Source organism: Condylostylus longicornis, unplaced genomic scaffold, assembly GCF_029603195.1.
Source record: "Condylostylus longicornis isolate FDR11 unplaced genomic scaffold, ASM2960319v2 ptg000027l, whole genome shotgun sequence".
Lineage (NCBI taxonomy): Eukaryota > Metazoa > Arthropoda > Insecta > Diptera > Dolichopodidae > Condylostylus > Condylostylus longicornis.
Window position 1 is genome coordinate 4,146,420 of NW_026577996.1, and position 19,839 is coordinate 4,166,258.

The following is a 19,839-nucleotide window of genomic DNA, read 5'->3' on the forward strand; positions in this document are numbered from 1 at the left end:
ATAAGTTGAAAGACAGAACTTTTGTGTTTAAAACAGTTAAATTGCAATCTAAAACTAAAATTTTATTTAACAAGCAAATTTAACAAAGAATGAAGTGATTCGTATTCTTAATAATTTCTTACTCAATGAAGATTAACTTTAAATTTGGGCAAATATATGTAAAAGCTATAAGAATGAAATAATTATTTAAAAATTTTGATAAATAAATTTTATTCTTAATAGTGAATTTAATTATAATTATTTTTTTTTTGCCTTACATACATACTTTAAATAACAATATAAAAGATGTAAATTTAAAAAGTAAACGATATCACTATAAAAATAAAGGGATGTAAATTTAATAGTATGGAAGCTTTAAAATATATACATGACGACGCTAAAAAGTCTAACAAATGAAAGATAATGTTTTTCTTTTATAACAAATGTTTATGCGATATTTTGATGTGTGATAAATTGATGCCTAATTATTTTCTGAGACATTTTAAAGTCTTTCTTTGAATCTTCAATGTGTTTTTGTTTTACCAAACTTTGCATTTATGTATTGGATTCATTCTAGAACCTTGAGGACAATTAAAATCATTTGAAAATTCTTCCATATTGCTCATAGGACCGAGAACTCGGAATTCAGCTGGAGAATGAACACCAGTTATAATTCTCATTTTCATTGATTCTAAAAGGAAATAAAATAAAATTAAAAAATAAAATGAAAACTTGATTTGTAAGTAAATTATACCTTTTCTATATTTTGAGCACCAAGTTTGGGCAGCTGAAATCCAGAACATTTGTGAAGGTGTATATGGTAAACCTGGTAAACTTGGTTCTGGTTTATTTTCTGCAGCCCATTCTTTATAAGCGTAATAAGATTCTTTAATACCACCATTATCTGCTATATTTTCACCTTGCGTATTGATTCCATTCAACTAAAATATGTACGTTACATATTAAATCAATTATTTTTAATAAATGAAAACTAAATCAAATATTTTGAAATTCTTACCCGAAGTCCAGTTAAAGGTTCTGTATAATTTCCATATTGTTCAATAATACATTTTGCTCTTTTCAAATAAGCTTCTTTAGTATCACCTCTCCACCAATCTATTAAATTTCCATTGACATCAAATTGTCTACCTTGATCATCAAAACCATGAGTGATTTCATGTCCAATAACATAACCAATAGCACCATAATTCATATATTTTGGTCTATCAGCTGAGAAGAATTTGCCTTGAAGAATTCCAGCAGGAAATTCTAGAATTATAATTTTTTTTAATCAAATTTTTTAATTTTTATTATTCTTTTAATAATTACGTATGCTATTTTCGAGCGAAGCATAATAAGCATTAACAACTGCTGGTTTAGCATGTGTTATCCAATCTGTTTTATTAACATGTGATCTTAATCTACCAAATGCAAAGTTAGTACCAAATATACTCATATTTAGTATAGACTCTAAATAACGTTGAGGATCAATATCTAATTCTTTGTAATAATTTTCTATTTTTGAATCATCCATCAATTCATTTGGATAACCAATATGTGTTGTCATTTTTTCTAATTTTATTAAAGCTGATGTTCTTGTACTTTCATCCATCCAGGCGACTTCCTGAAGTATTTTTTTGAAAACTTGTCTAATACCATTTACCATTTCCATAGCTATACTTTTTGCATCTTCCTTAAAATGTTTTCTAACATATAGAGATCCAACAGCCATTGATAAACTACAATATAAAAAACATTATTGTATTTTATTAATTTTATTCTTAAAAGAATGTAACATAAATAAAATAAGTATACCTGCTAGCAGTTATATCAACGCATTCTTTCCATCTTGGTTCTTGATCTTGTTTTCCACTTACAGATGTTATAAATTTCATTTGAATTTTACGAATTTCCTCAGTTAAAAAGAACGCAGAATAACCATGTATTCTCCACATTAAATAATTAGCTATTCTTCTTTTATCAGTTTTTGCTAATAATGAACCCAAATTTTTTAAGAAATCAGGCACAGAAATGTTAATAATTTCATTTTCATCAATTTGAATACTTTTTGGGAGAAGACTATTAATATAATCTAACCAATCCATATAAGTATATTCCATTTGTAGTTGCTTAAGTGTTATTGGATTGTAAAGGTTGGTTGTGTTACGACGTTTTTCATTTGAAAGTGATATCTAAAATAAGAAAAAAATGGAAAACATAAATTTAAAAAACACAAATTAAAAATTTATTAAAGGTATAAATTAATTACACCTTTATAATTTATAGTTTTGCATTATTTTATAATTAATTTTGGTTTGGAATTCATTATAATCATATAATCATAAAATCATGTGACTTGTTCACAAATTTGTTTTCAAATGATTTATTCTACAAAGTAAAGACTAAAATTGCTAACATTAAATTAAATTTTCTCTGATTCACCCATAAATTTTCAAATTGTGTGCGATCCTCCCTCTTTAGGAAATTTTGTAAGTTATAAAAATAGTATTATTGACATTTCTAGGGATACCAAAAAATTCAAATATTTAGTCTAACTCAAAATGAATGTATTATATATGAGTTTACAATGAAAGTTGGCGTAATTTTTGATAAAGTTCAATAAGCCGAAACATCTTGAATTTTATTGCTTAGCAATTTTTAACAAATTATTTACGTAATTTTAAATAATATTTTATATGAAATTATACTTTCATTTTTTTTATGATAATTGTGTTGTACATTACATCTATGTACATACATATATGCATTTTATAGTTTTTAAATTTTTAATTGCATTTTATCACTTAATACACGGTTAGCGTGTTCTTTTTATATTGAGCGATGAATTAATATAAAGTTTTTGTTATAATCATCACATATGCATTATTTATAATTGCATGTTTTTCATTATACAATATATAATACTGAACCCACAGAATGGCATTCATATTAATTATACTAGTCAACATATTATAAAAACAAAATAATAATTACTGAATATTTAAAAATAGAAAAAAAAAAAACAAAAAATTAAAATGAAAATAATTTAGAATATTATTTTTGACGTTGAAATTAATTAAAAATTCAAATTATTCTGATTAAATCAAATGATTAGTATAAGTATATTTTTGTTAGACCAGATGTAAACTTCCTGTATGAATTTAATTTAATCGCACTTACAAAAAATTGTGGTTTAATCACATGAAATCATTATTTACAAATTTCAAAATGTTTAAAATTAAAAAAGGAAATAATCAAATAATACACATACGATATTTATACACATGTATGTAATACGTAGTTTTATTTAAAATAAACAAAAAAACTTACGTTTGCCAATGCCATTTCAAATTCTATAGATTCTTTTAATTCTTCAGTTGCCTTTTCTCTATCAGCGCCAAAAATTACTGCAATATCGATCATATATTTATAATAAGCATCAACAAGTGGATCACCGAAACCCTTGATCAAATATTCTCGACTTAAACCTAAAGATGGCTGATCCAACTGTAAAATTAAACAGAATTCACACACATACATAAAAATATATATACATATATATAAATAATAATTGATAATGTTTTATCTTATATATATAAAACTAACATCAATAATTCTTGATGTAGAATTTTTTAAATCAATTCCAACTGAAAAATCAATTATATAATCGACACTGTATCCAAGTCTTCTAAATTTTTTTGTTGTTTCTTGCCATGTCCACGAATCTGCATTCCATTTTTCACCTAAAACAACAGGCCAACCACCAATTGATTCAGCAATTTGTTGAATTGGTTTAATACCACGCTCCTCGATTAGTGCTATTTAAATTAAAAAAAAAAGACAAAGTGTTAATATAAAAAAAAAATAATTGTATTTATGTATGTATGTATTATATATATACACTTACATTTATTCATACATGACTTATATAACCAGTTAATCATTTTAAAAGGTTTAGGAGAATCTTCTGGTGCTTCTTCAGTTATTAATTCTTTTAATTGTTGCTGAAGTTCATCTCCAATTTCAGAAAATGTATTTACTGTAACTTTATCTTCAGGTATAGCAGTTTTTTTTAGGAAATTACCGCATGCGAATCTATAAAAATCATCGCATGGTTCAATTGAACTCTCCATTGAATCTAATATTTTTGATGCTGTATGAATACATTCTTTAGTTAGGCATATTTTATTTTTATCACTTTCAGATTTTTGTAAATTCGAGGTATGTTGTTCAGAAGTGGTTATAACCGCTGCTGTTGGATTACGTAATGCTTCACTGGTTGATGAGCCATCTTGTCCTAAAAACATAAAATAGAATTAAAATATTTTCCAACATATTATATAAAAACAAAGATATTCATTTATGTCTTATGACTTCTGCGTGTATTCATAAGTAAATAGTGATTTTTTTTAAATAAATTTTTAGCAATGTTGTCAAACATATGAAATTAACAATATATTGTTAATTTCTTTTATATAGATATAACAATTCAAATTTCAAATTGTACCTGGTGGATATTTCTGAGATAAATTAACAGCAACTAAACCTATTACAGAAATTACTAAAGCTATTATTGTCAATATGCTAAAAGAAGTAAGTGTTTTTTCCAATGTCGTCCGTCTCGTCCACCATCCTCGATTTCTGTAATTAAAAAGAAAATCATAATATTATTAATTGTTTTTATTATTTAATAAAATATTAATGATAAAAACTATGCATTCAGTCACATTCGTTAAATTCTCTAAATTTTAGCTTGTTAATTAAATTTTAAATAATAAATTTCTAATATAATTATTCTGAATTATACGTTACATCATTCTTATGATAGTTAATATAAATTTTAACTACTTTTATTAAATAAAAAATGAGAACAAAAACAAAAGTCATTAAAATTAAAAGTACTAATTATCTAGACAAAATTTTCAATAAAAATAAACGTTTCTATGTTTAAAATAAAGTAAAAAAAAAAATAAAATATCTCAAATGACTATATAGGGGACAATTTTACTTAATTTGAACCTCGAGCAATCGTTTATGTCTATCATACTACTTTTGCCACTCCGCAATTATCTATCGTTCTTTATACTATCAATAAAAATATTCCCATAATAGTGTAGAAACAAATAATGGTTTAATCGCAAATTTTATTAAAAAAAATGGTTCTGAATTTTAAAATATTTTGTTTTCTTTTAATTTTTTTATGTTATGTACATATAGATGTATGATAAATTTTTTAGTACGGCGAGAAATTACTTTTGCATTAAATTTCGTAATCGCTGATATTAAATTTCTTACTTTTTTTATATTTGTAAAAGTCAATAATAGCATTCCGTAATTTAATAATCTCATAGTTAACATAATACAAACGTATAACACTTTAGGTGTATAACAGGTGAGGTTTCTTCTCCTATATAAAACAATTTCCTTTTACAAACTCTCCGAATTTTATACTCCGGAGTGAATTCGAGTAATAATTATATCCTATATTAAATGAAATACAACTAAATGTCAATAAATAATTTGAATAAAAAATTTCTTGAATATCTTTTTGTTGTAATGGAATCAATATTTTGTTATTAATTTATTTGTGGTTAAAAATTTATTTTTTAACAATAATTGTATATATTATCATTGTGTATATAGTTTATAGTGATATGCAGAAAGAAATTTTTGTAATTACGACTATTTTTTTTGAGTGGGGTAAGTGAGTAATAATTTTTAATTAAGAATAGCGCCACTCAAATAAAAGTAGTTCTTTTGTGTAATTACAAAAATTATCTTCTGTATGTTACTATACTCGTAAACTGTATACACAATTATATACAGTGCATTGTAACTGTTATATTATTTCCTATCGGTTATTAGAAAAATTTGCATGAATATTTTGTTAATCAACTGTTATATACTCATAAAGGATATGAGTTTTCTAATCTTGACTTTCTATCATATTAAAGTTAATTATAAATTCTTGTATAATTAATTGATATATAAATATAACAATTATTTTCTTATACATATAATTATTTTATAATTATTTATAGACTTAAACAAAATATTTTCATGAAAAAAATAATTATTTTAAGAAATACCTTCATATACAGAACAAATTTCAAAGGTTTTAATTAAAATATTTTTTACATAAGAAATTTTACTGAGAATTGAAATTTATACTTTTATAAATACATAATTAAATATTATAAGTGTATCTACATACATATATTATTTTGTTATACAAGCATTCTAACTTTTTTTTATTTTTAACCAAAATGTTAATTAAAAATGATGAGTCGTTAAAAGTTTCGATAATATCAAATTTCTTGTGTAAATAATTGAGATAATGTGGGTCTTGTGTTGGTATCTGAATTGTGTATTGTGTGTTTATTATTTTTAGTTTTTCTTTTTTTTCTTTTAAAATATGTGTTATACAAGCTTTCGCATAAGTTTTATTTTTTTATTTTTGATAAATTTAACAGTTTGATTTCTTGAAATTATTTTTGGTTGAATTTTCTGTTACTCATTTTCGTTTAATTTCAATTATATTTTAAGATTAATATCTACATATGTATATTTGTATATAAATACAATAATCTGATTAAAAATATCTTTTTGGTAGTTTATTAACACTTACAAAAGTTCAATTACCGAATTAATTTATGGACTTAAGATAATAAAGAACACAATAAAAAAAAAACAAAACAATTTTATATACAAATATGGTATAAAAAATTGATATGATCTCAAAAAGGGTTAAAAATATTTCATTATTTATATTTTCATACTTTAATGTTGCCATAGGCTAAAAGAAATTTTTAATACCAAAATATAAAAAAAAAAATCTTTTTTAGGTCATGCCATCACTAATATTTTTTATGTTAATGAGAAGATACAGAAAGTAGAGGAGAAGAAATAAAATGGTCCAACCCTAAAAAAAATAAAAAAAAAATCATTCCAAAAGTTTCAAAAATTAAAGTTTACATCAGCTGTAAAATGCTTAATTTATTCATTTGTTTTTTTTTATTCCAAAAATAGTATGCAGTACACCCTCTATAAATAAAACTCATACAATAAAGAAAATTTTATTCAAATTTATAACGGTTTAAGGTAGAACTCCAAGAACGATCTCAATATTATTGTTCAAATCAATATGGTTCAATATTGTCCATTATTTCAATATTGAAGTTAAGTTAGTACTGTTTACTGTACATTACATTAATTCGGTATGAATGAATGAGATCTATAGGAAATATATGGGAATTTTCGATAAATTTAATTCTAAATTAGATCTTAATACAAAGCAAGTTCGATTAAATGATGGTGCTAAATCGTAATATAACGTAATATAATAATTTTTTTCGGAAGAACTTGTTTCTTCACAATGGATATTATTTTTTAAATTGCATAGCGAATTTTTTTTTGGTCAATCTAATTAGGCAATAGCTGACTCAAAAAACTCTATTTCAATTATAGTTATATAAAAATTAACTACATATACGTGCTATTAAGTAAGCATGCACAATTCAAACAGTTTTGCTAAAAAAAATTATAAAGCAAAATAAGCATATTCTTTGTTCATTTTTCGCCCTTGGCCAAATTTCTCATTGTTCTAGATTTCTTTAATTTAATTTTGTATACGTTATTTGTTTTTTTTTCTTTGTATAATATATTCAAAAATTTATGTGCAACATTAATAAAAATAAATCTAAAGTAAAAGTCAAATTTCGCATTTTTTTTTGTAACCGTTTTCACAACTTTCATAAAAAATAAATGAAGACTAAATTTAAATATGGAAAATCTGATAAATTAGAAATTTCTGTTCCAATTATTATTTATAAATTTTGGAATTAATTAAAGTGTTTTTTTTTTGCTTTTAAAACGTTTTGAATGAGTTTTCACCTTTTTTTTTTGTTTTTCGTAATAAATTTAATTAATCTTAATAAAATACGAATTTTTAATAAACAAAAAAGTTTTATTTAATGTGCAAAATATTTTGTGCATTTTAAGAAAAAAATATAAGTTAGTTTAGGTTTTTTAGGTTTTATATATATGTATGTACATACATATGTATGTATAATCTACTTAATTACAGAAAATTTAACTGAAGAAGTACATATGTACTTAAATACATATGTATGTACATATATGATAATTTTTTTTTAAAGGAAAAAAATTGTTTAGATTTAATAATGAGCGATTACTGTTATAACAAATGCTTATACATAAATTGACTTTAATTTTAAGGCGCATTTAAAGAGGAATATTTGTACATACACACATCGAAAATATCGAAAATATATTCTCCTTTTTATAAAGAATTCGCTAAAACATTATATATGTATGTATATGTATGTGCAATTGAAAGTATGTATAACTTGTTTTGTTGCGTATATCTATTTAAATGCATATGTATATATTATGTGTACTCAATATAAATTTTATGCAATTTATCTGCATAATTTGCGATATGTACATACATACATAATGTAGTTCATAAAATAAACATACATATTCACGTGTTTACATGTTCCTTATTTTTACACACTCATATACATATATGTACATATAAACATAATGACATGCATACACAAATTGTAAACAAAGCACTTATAACTGTAAAAGTTGAAAGCCTAAAATTAAAAACTTCTTTGAACGTTGAACCATTTTGAATACTTCACACAAAATATATTTATGTACATACATATGTGTATATGTATATATTTGTTTACAAAGTTACTTGAAAGAATATTTTAAGTTATAAAAACTTGCGAATTATAATTAAATGCACACAAACGTTTACAATATATGTACATTTATGTAAATCCTCATGTATACACGTATTTAAACAAGTATAGATACCATTGCATTAATATAGTAATTACGGTATACACATTATGTGTGTGTGTGCATGTTTACTTATTCTTTTCCTTTATAATTAAAATTATTTGATTTTTCTTTTTAAAAATTCGTTCGTTAACTTCATTTATATATAATACAAATTTGTGTTTGCAAGAACCTAAATATATGTACATACAACATACATACATACATACATCTGTATATATATTTCATGTTCACGTATCATTTGATTATGAACATAATCCTATACACAACCATTCATTTTTGCTTGGAATATCATGACATACATGTGTATGTATGTACACAATACCTATAAGTTGCTTCTAACTTCTTTTTTAATGAATCTTATAAGAGAAAAAATCTTAAAACTGTACATAAGTCAATACGTAAGTACTTAAAATATACTTAACTTTTAAGTTTTTTTAAGTCAAATATTATGATACCATTAACGTATCCAAATAAAAAGAGATCAGGGGTAACAATTTAAAGATGTTTGTGAAGTTTATACTTGAGAATACTTATTTGTACTTATATATATTGTTATGTAATATAATGTATGTTCTTATGTTATTATATATACATATGCATATTTTCATATAAATACATATGTATATTATGTGCTTTGTGTAAGTATTCTAGAACAAATCAACGACGAAGGTGGATTATTATATTTAATTATATTTTAAGAAAGATTAACGAATAATTAGATTTAACTGACATTTAATTGTTTTTATAAAGATATGTATGCACCTATGTATAAAATCAAAATTAGTGTACTGTGTATACGTACATATTTATATACAGTCGATAGATAAATGTTTCAAATTTTTAATGATCATTAAATCTGAATGATTACTTTTTTCTGAATTAGTATGTACTTTTGTCAGAAGTTTGCTACTATGCTTAAACTATAATATAACAAATTTTCAATTGGAAGGTGGCTGCTACAAAGTTGTACTTCCCCGCTCCCGTCTACTAAGATCCGCAAATGTACGTTCAATATACATACATACATACATATGTACATATTTATTTATTTTATACAGGTTTTATAACATAATATTTAAATTGTTGTTTTTATATCAAATAAAAATAAATCTTCCGTTTTCTTTTCCCTGTAAGAACTGGTATATGCATGTGTAATCCGATTACAGGTATTTTTCCAAAACAGCAACCAAAGTAGAAAGAAGGAAAAAAAAATTTTATTTTTTCATTTTTATTTTTTTCAGTTTTCTTTCTTAATATTTTATCAAAATATCAAAAGAAAGTGTTGAGTTTCAAGTTACGTTACATTAAAAAAAAAATAAAAAAAAAAAAAAAAAACAAATAAAAAATATTTTTTCTTTCGGTTATTCAAACAAACCAAAGTTGTTAAAAAGTTTAAAAGAAAATGTTATTGTTACTGTTATTGTTGTTATTGTTATACATATACATACTTTTTAAGCCTTAAATAACAAAAAGAAGAAAAAGAAGAAGGAAATAAAAAATAAACAATTTAAAAAGCAACAACTTTTAATCTTAAAATATGCATTGCCTAGCCAATATTGTCATGCCAGTATATTTTATATCTTTTTCCTATATAAAGCGTGTTTATTATCAATGTGCGCTTTGCTATGTGCCTTATTATTATACTCATATATTCCATATGGAAATATTATGTATTTTATAGGGATATGAAACATTTACGTACATTGTATGTACATAAATATATTATTATATGTAATATACATGTTATGTAGAGTACTAGGTATATATGTAGCTACATATTTATTTTAAATCTACTGTGAAAATTTTATATGGATTATGGACAAAAGAGATTTTTAATGTAGGTTTGTATATACAAACAAATATACATACATATATTATATGAGTACATACAAATACATTATTAGTACCAGTATATTTTTATAAATATTACAGTTAAGTCATTGTATAACTGGACGATAGACGAGTAACACAGAAAAAAAAAACAAAAACAAATTTTTAAGCGTTACTTTGTTAAATGATTGTTTTTGTTTATTTTTTCTTTTTGTTTTGAATTTTTTATATTTTTGCTGACTTGTGTATGACTTGTACTTGTTGTTCTCATGTATTTTTTTTTTTAAACTCTTCTGCTTGTTTCATTTTGTGTAAACGAAAAGCAAAAATACAAATCGCTTTATTTTTCCTCATGAGTATATATATGTACATATATATGTGTGTATGTATTTACAAACAATTTACAAACATAAATACATATGTAAGTATGTACAATGTACTTGCAATATTTGAATATTTGTTTTTTACTTTAAAGCTTTTAGAATTTTTTTTTTGTAATAAAAAAAATCAAATGTAAAAGAAGAAAGTTTTTTATTTTCGGTTTTTTTTTTTATTTTAAATTTTGTCTTTCTAGGTTGAATTTTTTTTTTCATTTTGTTTTCAACACCAATGTACATACATACATACGTACAAACTTAATTGAATTTGTGTATAACCTTTTGTATAACAGATAATTCATTCGTTAGTCGATTATTGAATTCTGTTTTCGATTTGAATTTCTTAAAAAAAAAAAAATATTTTTTCTGTTACAAAAAGTAAATTTTTTTTTTTGTATTTTCAACAAAAAAGAAATTTTTATGATAATTTTGTTTTATTTAACTTAAATTTTTTTTTGATGATGATTTTGGATTTGCATTTTTAAAGTAAAAAAAAATAAAATAAAAAGGAACGTCAGCCTAATAAAAAAAAAATTTAAGTATTTTAGGTTTTTTTTTAAATTTTGTTTATTATTAAAGTTTTTTTCTTTATTTGTACATACTGTACATAATACATGCGGTGTGTATGTATGTATACATACGTCAAAATTTATAGGCACAATATTGTACTGCATATTTCACCCGTTTACTGAAACAGTGACATAATATTAAAAAAAATGTGATTTCTGAGTTTTTTTACACAGAAATAAGCACTTAAAACAATTCTTTTTTTGTGCAGAAACCGAATTTCGCTAACTTGAAATTTGCTATAGCTCGTTAGTAAAGAATACCATTCTCAAAAATTTAAAAATTCGCTTTACTCTAATGTTCAAATTTTTAGTTTGCATCAAATGAGTGACGTATACTCATAGGCTTTCAGATTTTTAGTGTTGTGTGAATGTATCTGACATGATGTAAGTATATTTGGACATATTTTATGTATAACGTGTAAATTTTTTATAATCTTTTTAATTAAATTCTAGCCATAATATATTTGTACTAAATCAAAATGCAATTTTTTTTTAATAATTTGTATGATGTGTGTTGCCTGAAGGTAATTTAAAACTTTTAAACAAACAAAAAAATAATTTGATTTAAAATACTACATATGTATGTAGGGTAGAGGCACTAGTTTCCGAACAGTTGCAGTATCCGAACACTTCGTTGGTTTTTTATTTAAAATAAGATTTTTCCCCAAGAAATCGTTTAAACCAAAAACGCTAAAAAAAAGGTTTATCTTTTGGGCTAGTGCTTGTAAAATTTCAAATAAATTACTTTTATGCTCTTTGAATTATAAGTCAGTTTATGTTAGTGGTTTGTGAAAAGCGTTTGATTTGGCGTTTTTTTTGTAAAAACAATAGTGGAACTGTGTGTGGAAAGTAAGCCTTTTTTTGGTATATTTTAAGGTCTATTTAGTGATAAGTATATATTTTCATTGGAATTTGCTTAATTTTGTTAAAAAAATCATAAAATGTTAACAAAAGAGTAATTTTTAACTAAATATTTGCAGTTCGCATATTGGTGCCGACATTTTTTTATATTTTCAGTTTCCGAACAGTGGGTTCGGATTCTGAAGATATGAAAAAGATGCATATTTTAGTATCCGAACAACCAAATTTGTATATAATTAATTTTTTATAAACGTTATAGTAGGAACATAAATTAATTATTAATACATTAAGTAAATAAATTTAATTATCAGAATATCTGTATTTTTACTATAAACATAATATTTATAAACATAATATTTAAAATAATTAAAATATTGCATGTAGAAGTGGCAATTTTTTAAAGAAAAATTTTTTACTATTTAATATTTTATGCAAAATTTGTACATATGTGAAATTGGGCGAATTATAAAGACCTACTGAAAATAATTATTAAAAAATTTTCTTAAACAATTGCCCATACATTTAGTCTTAAATTTAAGTCTTAAATTTAAACCACCGTGTTACGAATCATAAACTTTTTAGCCTAAAAAAAAGTATTATTTTGGAATTTTTATATATATATAATCTGTTTTATTTTTGCAATTCTGTTGATACTAAACATTTTTTTTGCTGAAATTTATCAATTTCTATATCCCCTTGTTTTTGTTTAAATAAAAATCCGTAATAATAACTTAAGTATTCGAAAATCAGCTGCCAAATAAGAATTACGATCAAAAACACTACTCTGAGGTTAATTAGAGAACAATCAAACAAAATTGGTCCAAATCCATATTTAACACCTGACGAGGAAGCACAATGATGTATTAACTTATGCAAATGTGGCTTCCTTTTGAAAACATCAATCTCCTAAATACTTTGTACAGTATTCAAGACAGTAAAAGAAAAACACCTTTTAAAAATGATCTACATAATGATGATGAAAGGAAAGTTATGGATGCGTTTCTTTATGAAACGAAATCCTATATTGAAATTCAGAGAAGCTGAAAATATTACCAAAGGCGGCAGACACTGAGGAGAGCATACTGAAATGGTTTAACAGTCGAACCATTTGAAAAGTATAAACCAAGAATATAAATATTATAAACAACCCTTCAAAACTAAATGGCGATGAAACTAGCAAATTTATGACATAAAAGAAAAATAAAAGCAGAAAAAGGCTAAAGCAATTAAAAAATGAAGAGATTAAAGAATAAAAAAAACCAAAAAGTTTCTTAAAATTCGTTATTCGTTATTTTACTTTTCATGCTTGAAGTTCAATTTAAGTTCTATTCCTTTTTTGGATTTAACGGTGAAGTATTATGTGAAAAAACTGTACCTACTTGCATATTTAAAGTTTTTTCATTATAAACTTGGTTAACATATTTAAAAATAAAACCTTAATTTATTTAATTAGTCAATTTTTTAATAGAAAAGCACCTATATATCAAGAAAATTTGTATGTTCGGATACTAGAATAAAAGTGTTCGGCAACTAAATTTTGGTGTTCGGATACTAGAAAAAGTGGTACTTTTTACAAAAATTTAATTATTTATTATAAATATAATTTCAACAATTTTTTGACATATTTAATGCTATTAAGAATTCTTTCAGCTTTTAGAAACAATTTAAATATTTGCCTTATGTCTCGTAGTTAAAAAATAATATAAAGTTAAAGTTAGAAAATGTGTTAACTGTTCGGCCACTAGTGCTTTTACCCTATATACATATGTATGCAAACATAATATTAAATATATATTCAAAAATAAATAATTATAAACATTTTCATCAAATGAGAATTATTGTTAATTTAACAAAGAATATTATTAAAGTAAATTACGATCAAAATTAATCAGGTAGGAGTTTTGTTTTTTTTTGTATTATTTGATGACCTTTAACTAAACACAATACATTTATAATGTTTAGATTTCAAAGTTTTTTTTTTGTTTTCTTTCAAAGTTTTTTTTTTTAATTCAACTATGAATTTTTTATAATTTGCGTATAATTTTTATTTTTTAAGTACTTTACTTATTAAAGGCAATTATTTTCATTATTTTTTGTTATTTTTCTTCTTTTGGGTTTTAAGTAGTTTTAACACTTATTACAATATTAATAACGGAATTAAATAAGTTTTTGTTTTTTTTGAAATATATACACATACATAAGTATATGCGAAAGTAGAATAAAATGCAAAGTAGGTATAAATCTTTTATAAATATAGGGTGTACTGATTAAAATTAAATTTTATTATTCAAATATAATTTTTTCGCGTTTCGTGACTAACTACAAAACTTTAACAATATCGTACTGTTACACAATTCATTAATTATAACTTGTAAAGTAAATTGTGCATTACAATACCAGAATTACTGTGCAATTTGAAGTTGAAAGTTATAATAATATAATAGACAATTTTTAAAAGTTTGGGATGCAAAAATTTTAAGTAATTTTATTTAAGATAAATTGCGTTTAACATACAAAATTTTCGTAACAACACAAAATATGTATACGAATATGTATAAGTTTATGATTTTAAATACATATAACCAATTAACGGTGCATTTTATTTAACAAATTAACGGTGCGATAAAAGTAACTCCACTCTCAACTATCTATGGTACATGATATTTTTTTTTTTTTGAAAACCAATGCAATTAACTGTTAATAAAATTTTGTGTGTGCTGCTTTGTTATTTTGTAATTTTTTTTTTTTAATAGCGCATTTTTATTAAACAAAAAATTTAAGTGAATTGCCATTTTCAATTTGCTCTAAAAAAAATAAAATAAAAACCATATTAAAAATTTTATGTATTTTGTATTGAATATTAAAGCAGTGATTAAAAGTAAGTGACCTCAAAATATTATTGGTAAATAAAAAAACAAAATTATTATATAGATTCAAATTACTTTAAATTACGTAAAAAAAAACCAGAAACTAAATTTTATAAAAAAAATTACTAAATAAAAAACTTTAAAAATTCCAATATACACATATAACTTTACATTGTATGTGTGTATGTATAATTGAACGGATTTGACCATAATAAATAAATATTTATTTTGAGGCAGTTTATGATAACAAATTATTAAAAATAAAAACCATAAACAATTTATTATTAAAATTATTTACACGGTTATATTAAATATCCTATATATGTAAATTGAAATTCTCATACTTCAAATACTTGTGTTTATTAAAAAAATATAGAATTTATAAATAATTATAGTTATTTTTTTTAGACATGTATAAAATAACCGCAATTATTCAAAATTATATTAATATTAGTATACAATTTATTTATTTTTTTTTATATAGGTACAATATATAATATTGCAATATAAATATTTATAAAAAAATTATTTACATAACAAAAAATACACTTAGTATTTAAGTAGAATTAATTTATTTATAATAAAAATCCTTTGATTTTATAATACTTAAAAATTCTCTGAATTCGAATTTGCGGTAGTGCTGTATTGCGCGGTCTGTATTAATGGCAGAATTGAGTTCATGAATATTGTAATTTCTGAATTGTACATAGTGATACTATAGGGTACATCACTTATTGCAAATAAAATTTAAACTTAATTTTCTTACTTTTAAAAATTTTAAGAATTTATTTCCCAAAAAAACAAATATACAATTTTATAAAAATCCAACTTTTTTCTTAAATTTTATTTTTATTTTATATGTAAATGCAATATGAAAACCCTCTGAAGGTAAGAAAACAATAAACTATTCCAAAAAAAAAAAAAAATAAAGTGTAAATGTGCGAGTATCTCAATTTATTCTAAATCTAATTAAATATTTTTTTTGGGGGATTTTTTCTCGTTCATTTTATAAACATGTTTATATGTATGATATATGTATATATAAATTATTATAATAATATACCTACATTATTAATATCACTATTACAGTATGTTATTCATATCACTTGGTTTTATTTTTTTTATATACCAGTGGTACCGAAACTAAAGATTTAACTTCAAAATAAAGATTTTTTAAAATATAAAAAAAATGTTGATACAAAAATATTTAGAAACAGAGATAAGAATCTGTTGATTTTATTATATATACATATATACATATTATCAAGAGCTCGACCACAAAGGGCACCAAAAAATGTAGTATTAATTTAGGTATAATCTTGCAAAAAAGAAATGCATTTTTATAAAAATTCATTCAGTAAATGTAAGATTTTGAATTAAATTTAACATAATTAAAACTAGACAAGCAGTTCCCACAAAATACACACCAAAATCCATATAAATACGAGTAATAGATTTCTTTAGGTTTAAGTATTTTTTTTAAACATGCTACATTAAAATATGTATTTTGCAATTTTGATTAATTGAACATGCAATATATTAATATATAAGTTAAAACGAAAGCCCTATGGAGGGAGTGAAGGCTTTATCTTAAAAAAAAAATAAGATATTAGAGTTATAATCAATTTGGCAATTCTGTTATATACGTACATGTATTTATGTATATGACATGTGGTAAAAGTAGGATATCAGATTGTGTTTTATATACGGTACATATAAATTATAGTTATATAAAATAGTTTTGTATAAATATATATTTGAATAACATATATACATATATTATATGTATATATGCAAATAAATATATATACATATGTATTTATTCGTAATTATTATACCAGCATCTAGCTATCATAAGTATCTGTACTTATTAACTATATTAAATTTTATAATATTAAAAAATCTACTACATTTATGTATATTTAATGTATGTATATCCTACTATGCATGTACATATATCTGAATGGAATTAACAAAAATAAATAAGTAAAATGAATTTTTTAATTTTTTTTTTTGTTTTTTAATTTTAATCTCTTTAATTACCTAAACTATAACACATTAGGTATACTAGATTTTCTTTTTTTGTTTTCTGTTTTATTTGTTTATTTTACACATTCACACTAGATTTTATTCTCATACATACTTACATAAATATATAAATATATACATTTATTATAATTTATATAAAAGTAGTGCGAAATTTTTTCATTTGATATTTTTTTTATTTATTATAATTTGTAAAATTTTGTGTAAAATTTTTACGCATGAAAAAAATATTTATTTATAATAAACATTCAAATTACAATATCAAATTTTATTTCACATTTTTTTAAATACATATATACTTGCATACATATACATATACATATATAATTTATTTGTTATAATAAATTAATAATTAACTTACTTTATTATCGTATGCATTCCATTATTGGTCATTATTTTTACTTTATTATATTTGTTATATTAAAAAACTTGAAGATGAAAATTTATTATTGAAATTGAAAAAAAAAAAACAAAACAAAAATATAATTAATTAATATTATGATAAAGAAAAACGAAAATAAATAAATATTAATTTTTAATAAAATTTTAATTCTGTACATATATGTTATAAAAGTGTTATATTTTTTATTAAATAATTGAATTTCATATAGAAATTATGATTAAATTTATGAAATTAATATTAATTTTTACTTCTAATTGTACTTGTTTTTTTACTTTTTTTTTGTATTTGTTTTCAGGAAGTAAAATAGGAAAATATGTTGGTACATACAATTTTTTTTTTTGTTTTATTTACAATTTAATTTTATTATTTATGTAAAAATTCATACAGTATAACATTATTATTTCATAGTTTTTGTTTTTTTTTTTTTGTGTTTTCTTCTTTAATATTAAATAAATATATTTTAATACTTTAGGTATTTTGTATGATTGTTTTTATATTATTTTTAATTAACTGTTATATTTTTAATATTAATTTTTTATTAATCTCTTGTAATAAATAATATGTAGGTATATACGAATGAAACAAAACTGTAAAAAGCGGTCGTCTATCACACATTCAAATAAAAAAAAAATTATTTTAAATTTTTCTAAACAAAAATTAGAGAGAGAAAAAAAAGTATAACAGAAAACTTTTTATAATGTGAAAGGATTGATTTTAATTCTTTTATATTTTTTATTATTTTATTTATTATTTTTGCTGAATACAAAAAAAAAAATGTTTTTTTTTTCTAACCTTTCGTGATCGCCGGCACAGGTGAACTAAATTTCATTAAAATTTTTTAAACAATTTTATACAAGCGGAATTGTGTAGTTTTTTTTTCTTTTTTGTTGTTTTTTTTTTATTTTTTTTTTTTTCTTTTGTACACACATATATACATACATATATTAATATATCGTTTTCTGTTGCTTTGCTTGTATTTTTTTTCTTCTTTTTCTGTCTTTTTTTTTCAGTTTAATATTATGTAGTTTGTCTTTCTGTTTCGTGTGTTTTTATTAATAACAGGTAAACGTTTTACAATTAAAATGTTTTCCAAAAGATTGTTATGTTATAACGTGTGTGCGTTAAAAGTTACTTGTTGGTTTTTTTCATACAAAAGTTACTTTTTGAAACAAGCAATTTTTTTTCTTTTTTGCATTTAATTTTTGTAAAAAAAAAAAAAACTGAGAAAAAAATATAAAAGTTACGTTAAAATATTTATTTTTTTTTACTTTTATAGTGTATTAAGTGACAAAGAATATATGTAAGTAAGTATAGAAAATGTAGTACACCTCTGGGAGAAATTAAATGTTTAAATATGTATGGATATGTACATGCATACAGAATATATATGTATGTATGTATGGTAGTATGCATGTGAACTTTGAAAAATGAAGGAAAAAAACGCTAATATTGTATTAAAAATATTCAATTATAAATTGGAAAATGCAAAAAAAAAAAAAAAAATTCAAAAAAAAAATACAAAACTGACATATTAACCTGCTTAATTCGTATCGAGTATGTGTGTAAATAATTAAAGCTCTGTTTCTACATATAAGGTACGAGTACATAAGTACAAACATAAATAAATAGTAAATTTTTTTTTTATTGAAGTTGTTTTCATTTTTTTTTTCTTTTTTTTGTAAATTACTGATTTTCCTTTTAAAAATTTGAAAAAAGAAACCAAACGCATAAAATACATATTTTTTGTTTTTTTTTTTTTTTGTAAATATATTCAAACATACGTATTAATATTTTACAGAAGATAATCTTAATGAAGTTGTGATAATTTTTAATGCGCTTTTAATTTTAATTTACTTATTTTATATCCATACATACATATATGAATATCATAATTATGTATGTGAGATATTATATGTGCATAATTATAAAAACTGTAAATTTTAGGTACACACAAACATACAAATGTATATATAAGTAACAATTTAATTTTTAAATATAATTTCGTCTTTTTATTATTATTAATTAATAAATATAAATTTAATGTACAATTATGTATATCATGTATA

The 19,839-nt window shown here is 22.1% G+C and overlaps 1 protein-coding gene across 2 annotated transcripts; it reads right to left on the reverse strand.

The window, feature by feature from the left end:
- Nucleotides 1–200: 200 nt before the first annotated feature.
- Nucleotides 201–18,630, reverse strand: LOC129607200 (neprilysin-2). 2 transcript variants are annotated; one of them, XM_055517992.1, is made up of 11 exons: nucleotides 18,566–18,630; nucleotides 17,732–17,798; nucleotides 4,487–4,620; nucleotides 3,887–4,276; nucleotides 3,586–3,797; nucleotides 3,310–3,486; nucleotides 1,795–2,171; nucleotides 1,309–1,718; nucleotides 998–1,248; nucleotides 734–920; nucleotides 201–670 (listed from the first exon to the last, which is right to left on the reverse strand). In XM_055517992.1, exons 2-11 carry the CDS (start codon nucleotides 17,761–17,763, stop codon nucleotides 519–521), a joined length of 2,322 nt encoding a protein of 773 aa, XP_055373967.1. In that variant the 5' UTR covers nucleotides 17,764–17,798; nucleotides 18,566–18,630; the 3' UTR covers nucleotides 201–518. The 2 variants fall into 2 exon arrangements, with proteins under 2 accessions (XP_055373967.1, XP_055373969.1); XM_055517994.1 differs by lacking the exon at nucleotides 18,566–18,630 and adding an exon at nucleotides 18,101–18,173.
- Between the last annotated feature and the right edge of the window lie 1,209 nt (nucleotides 18,631–19,839).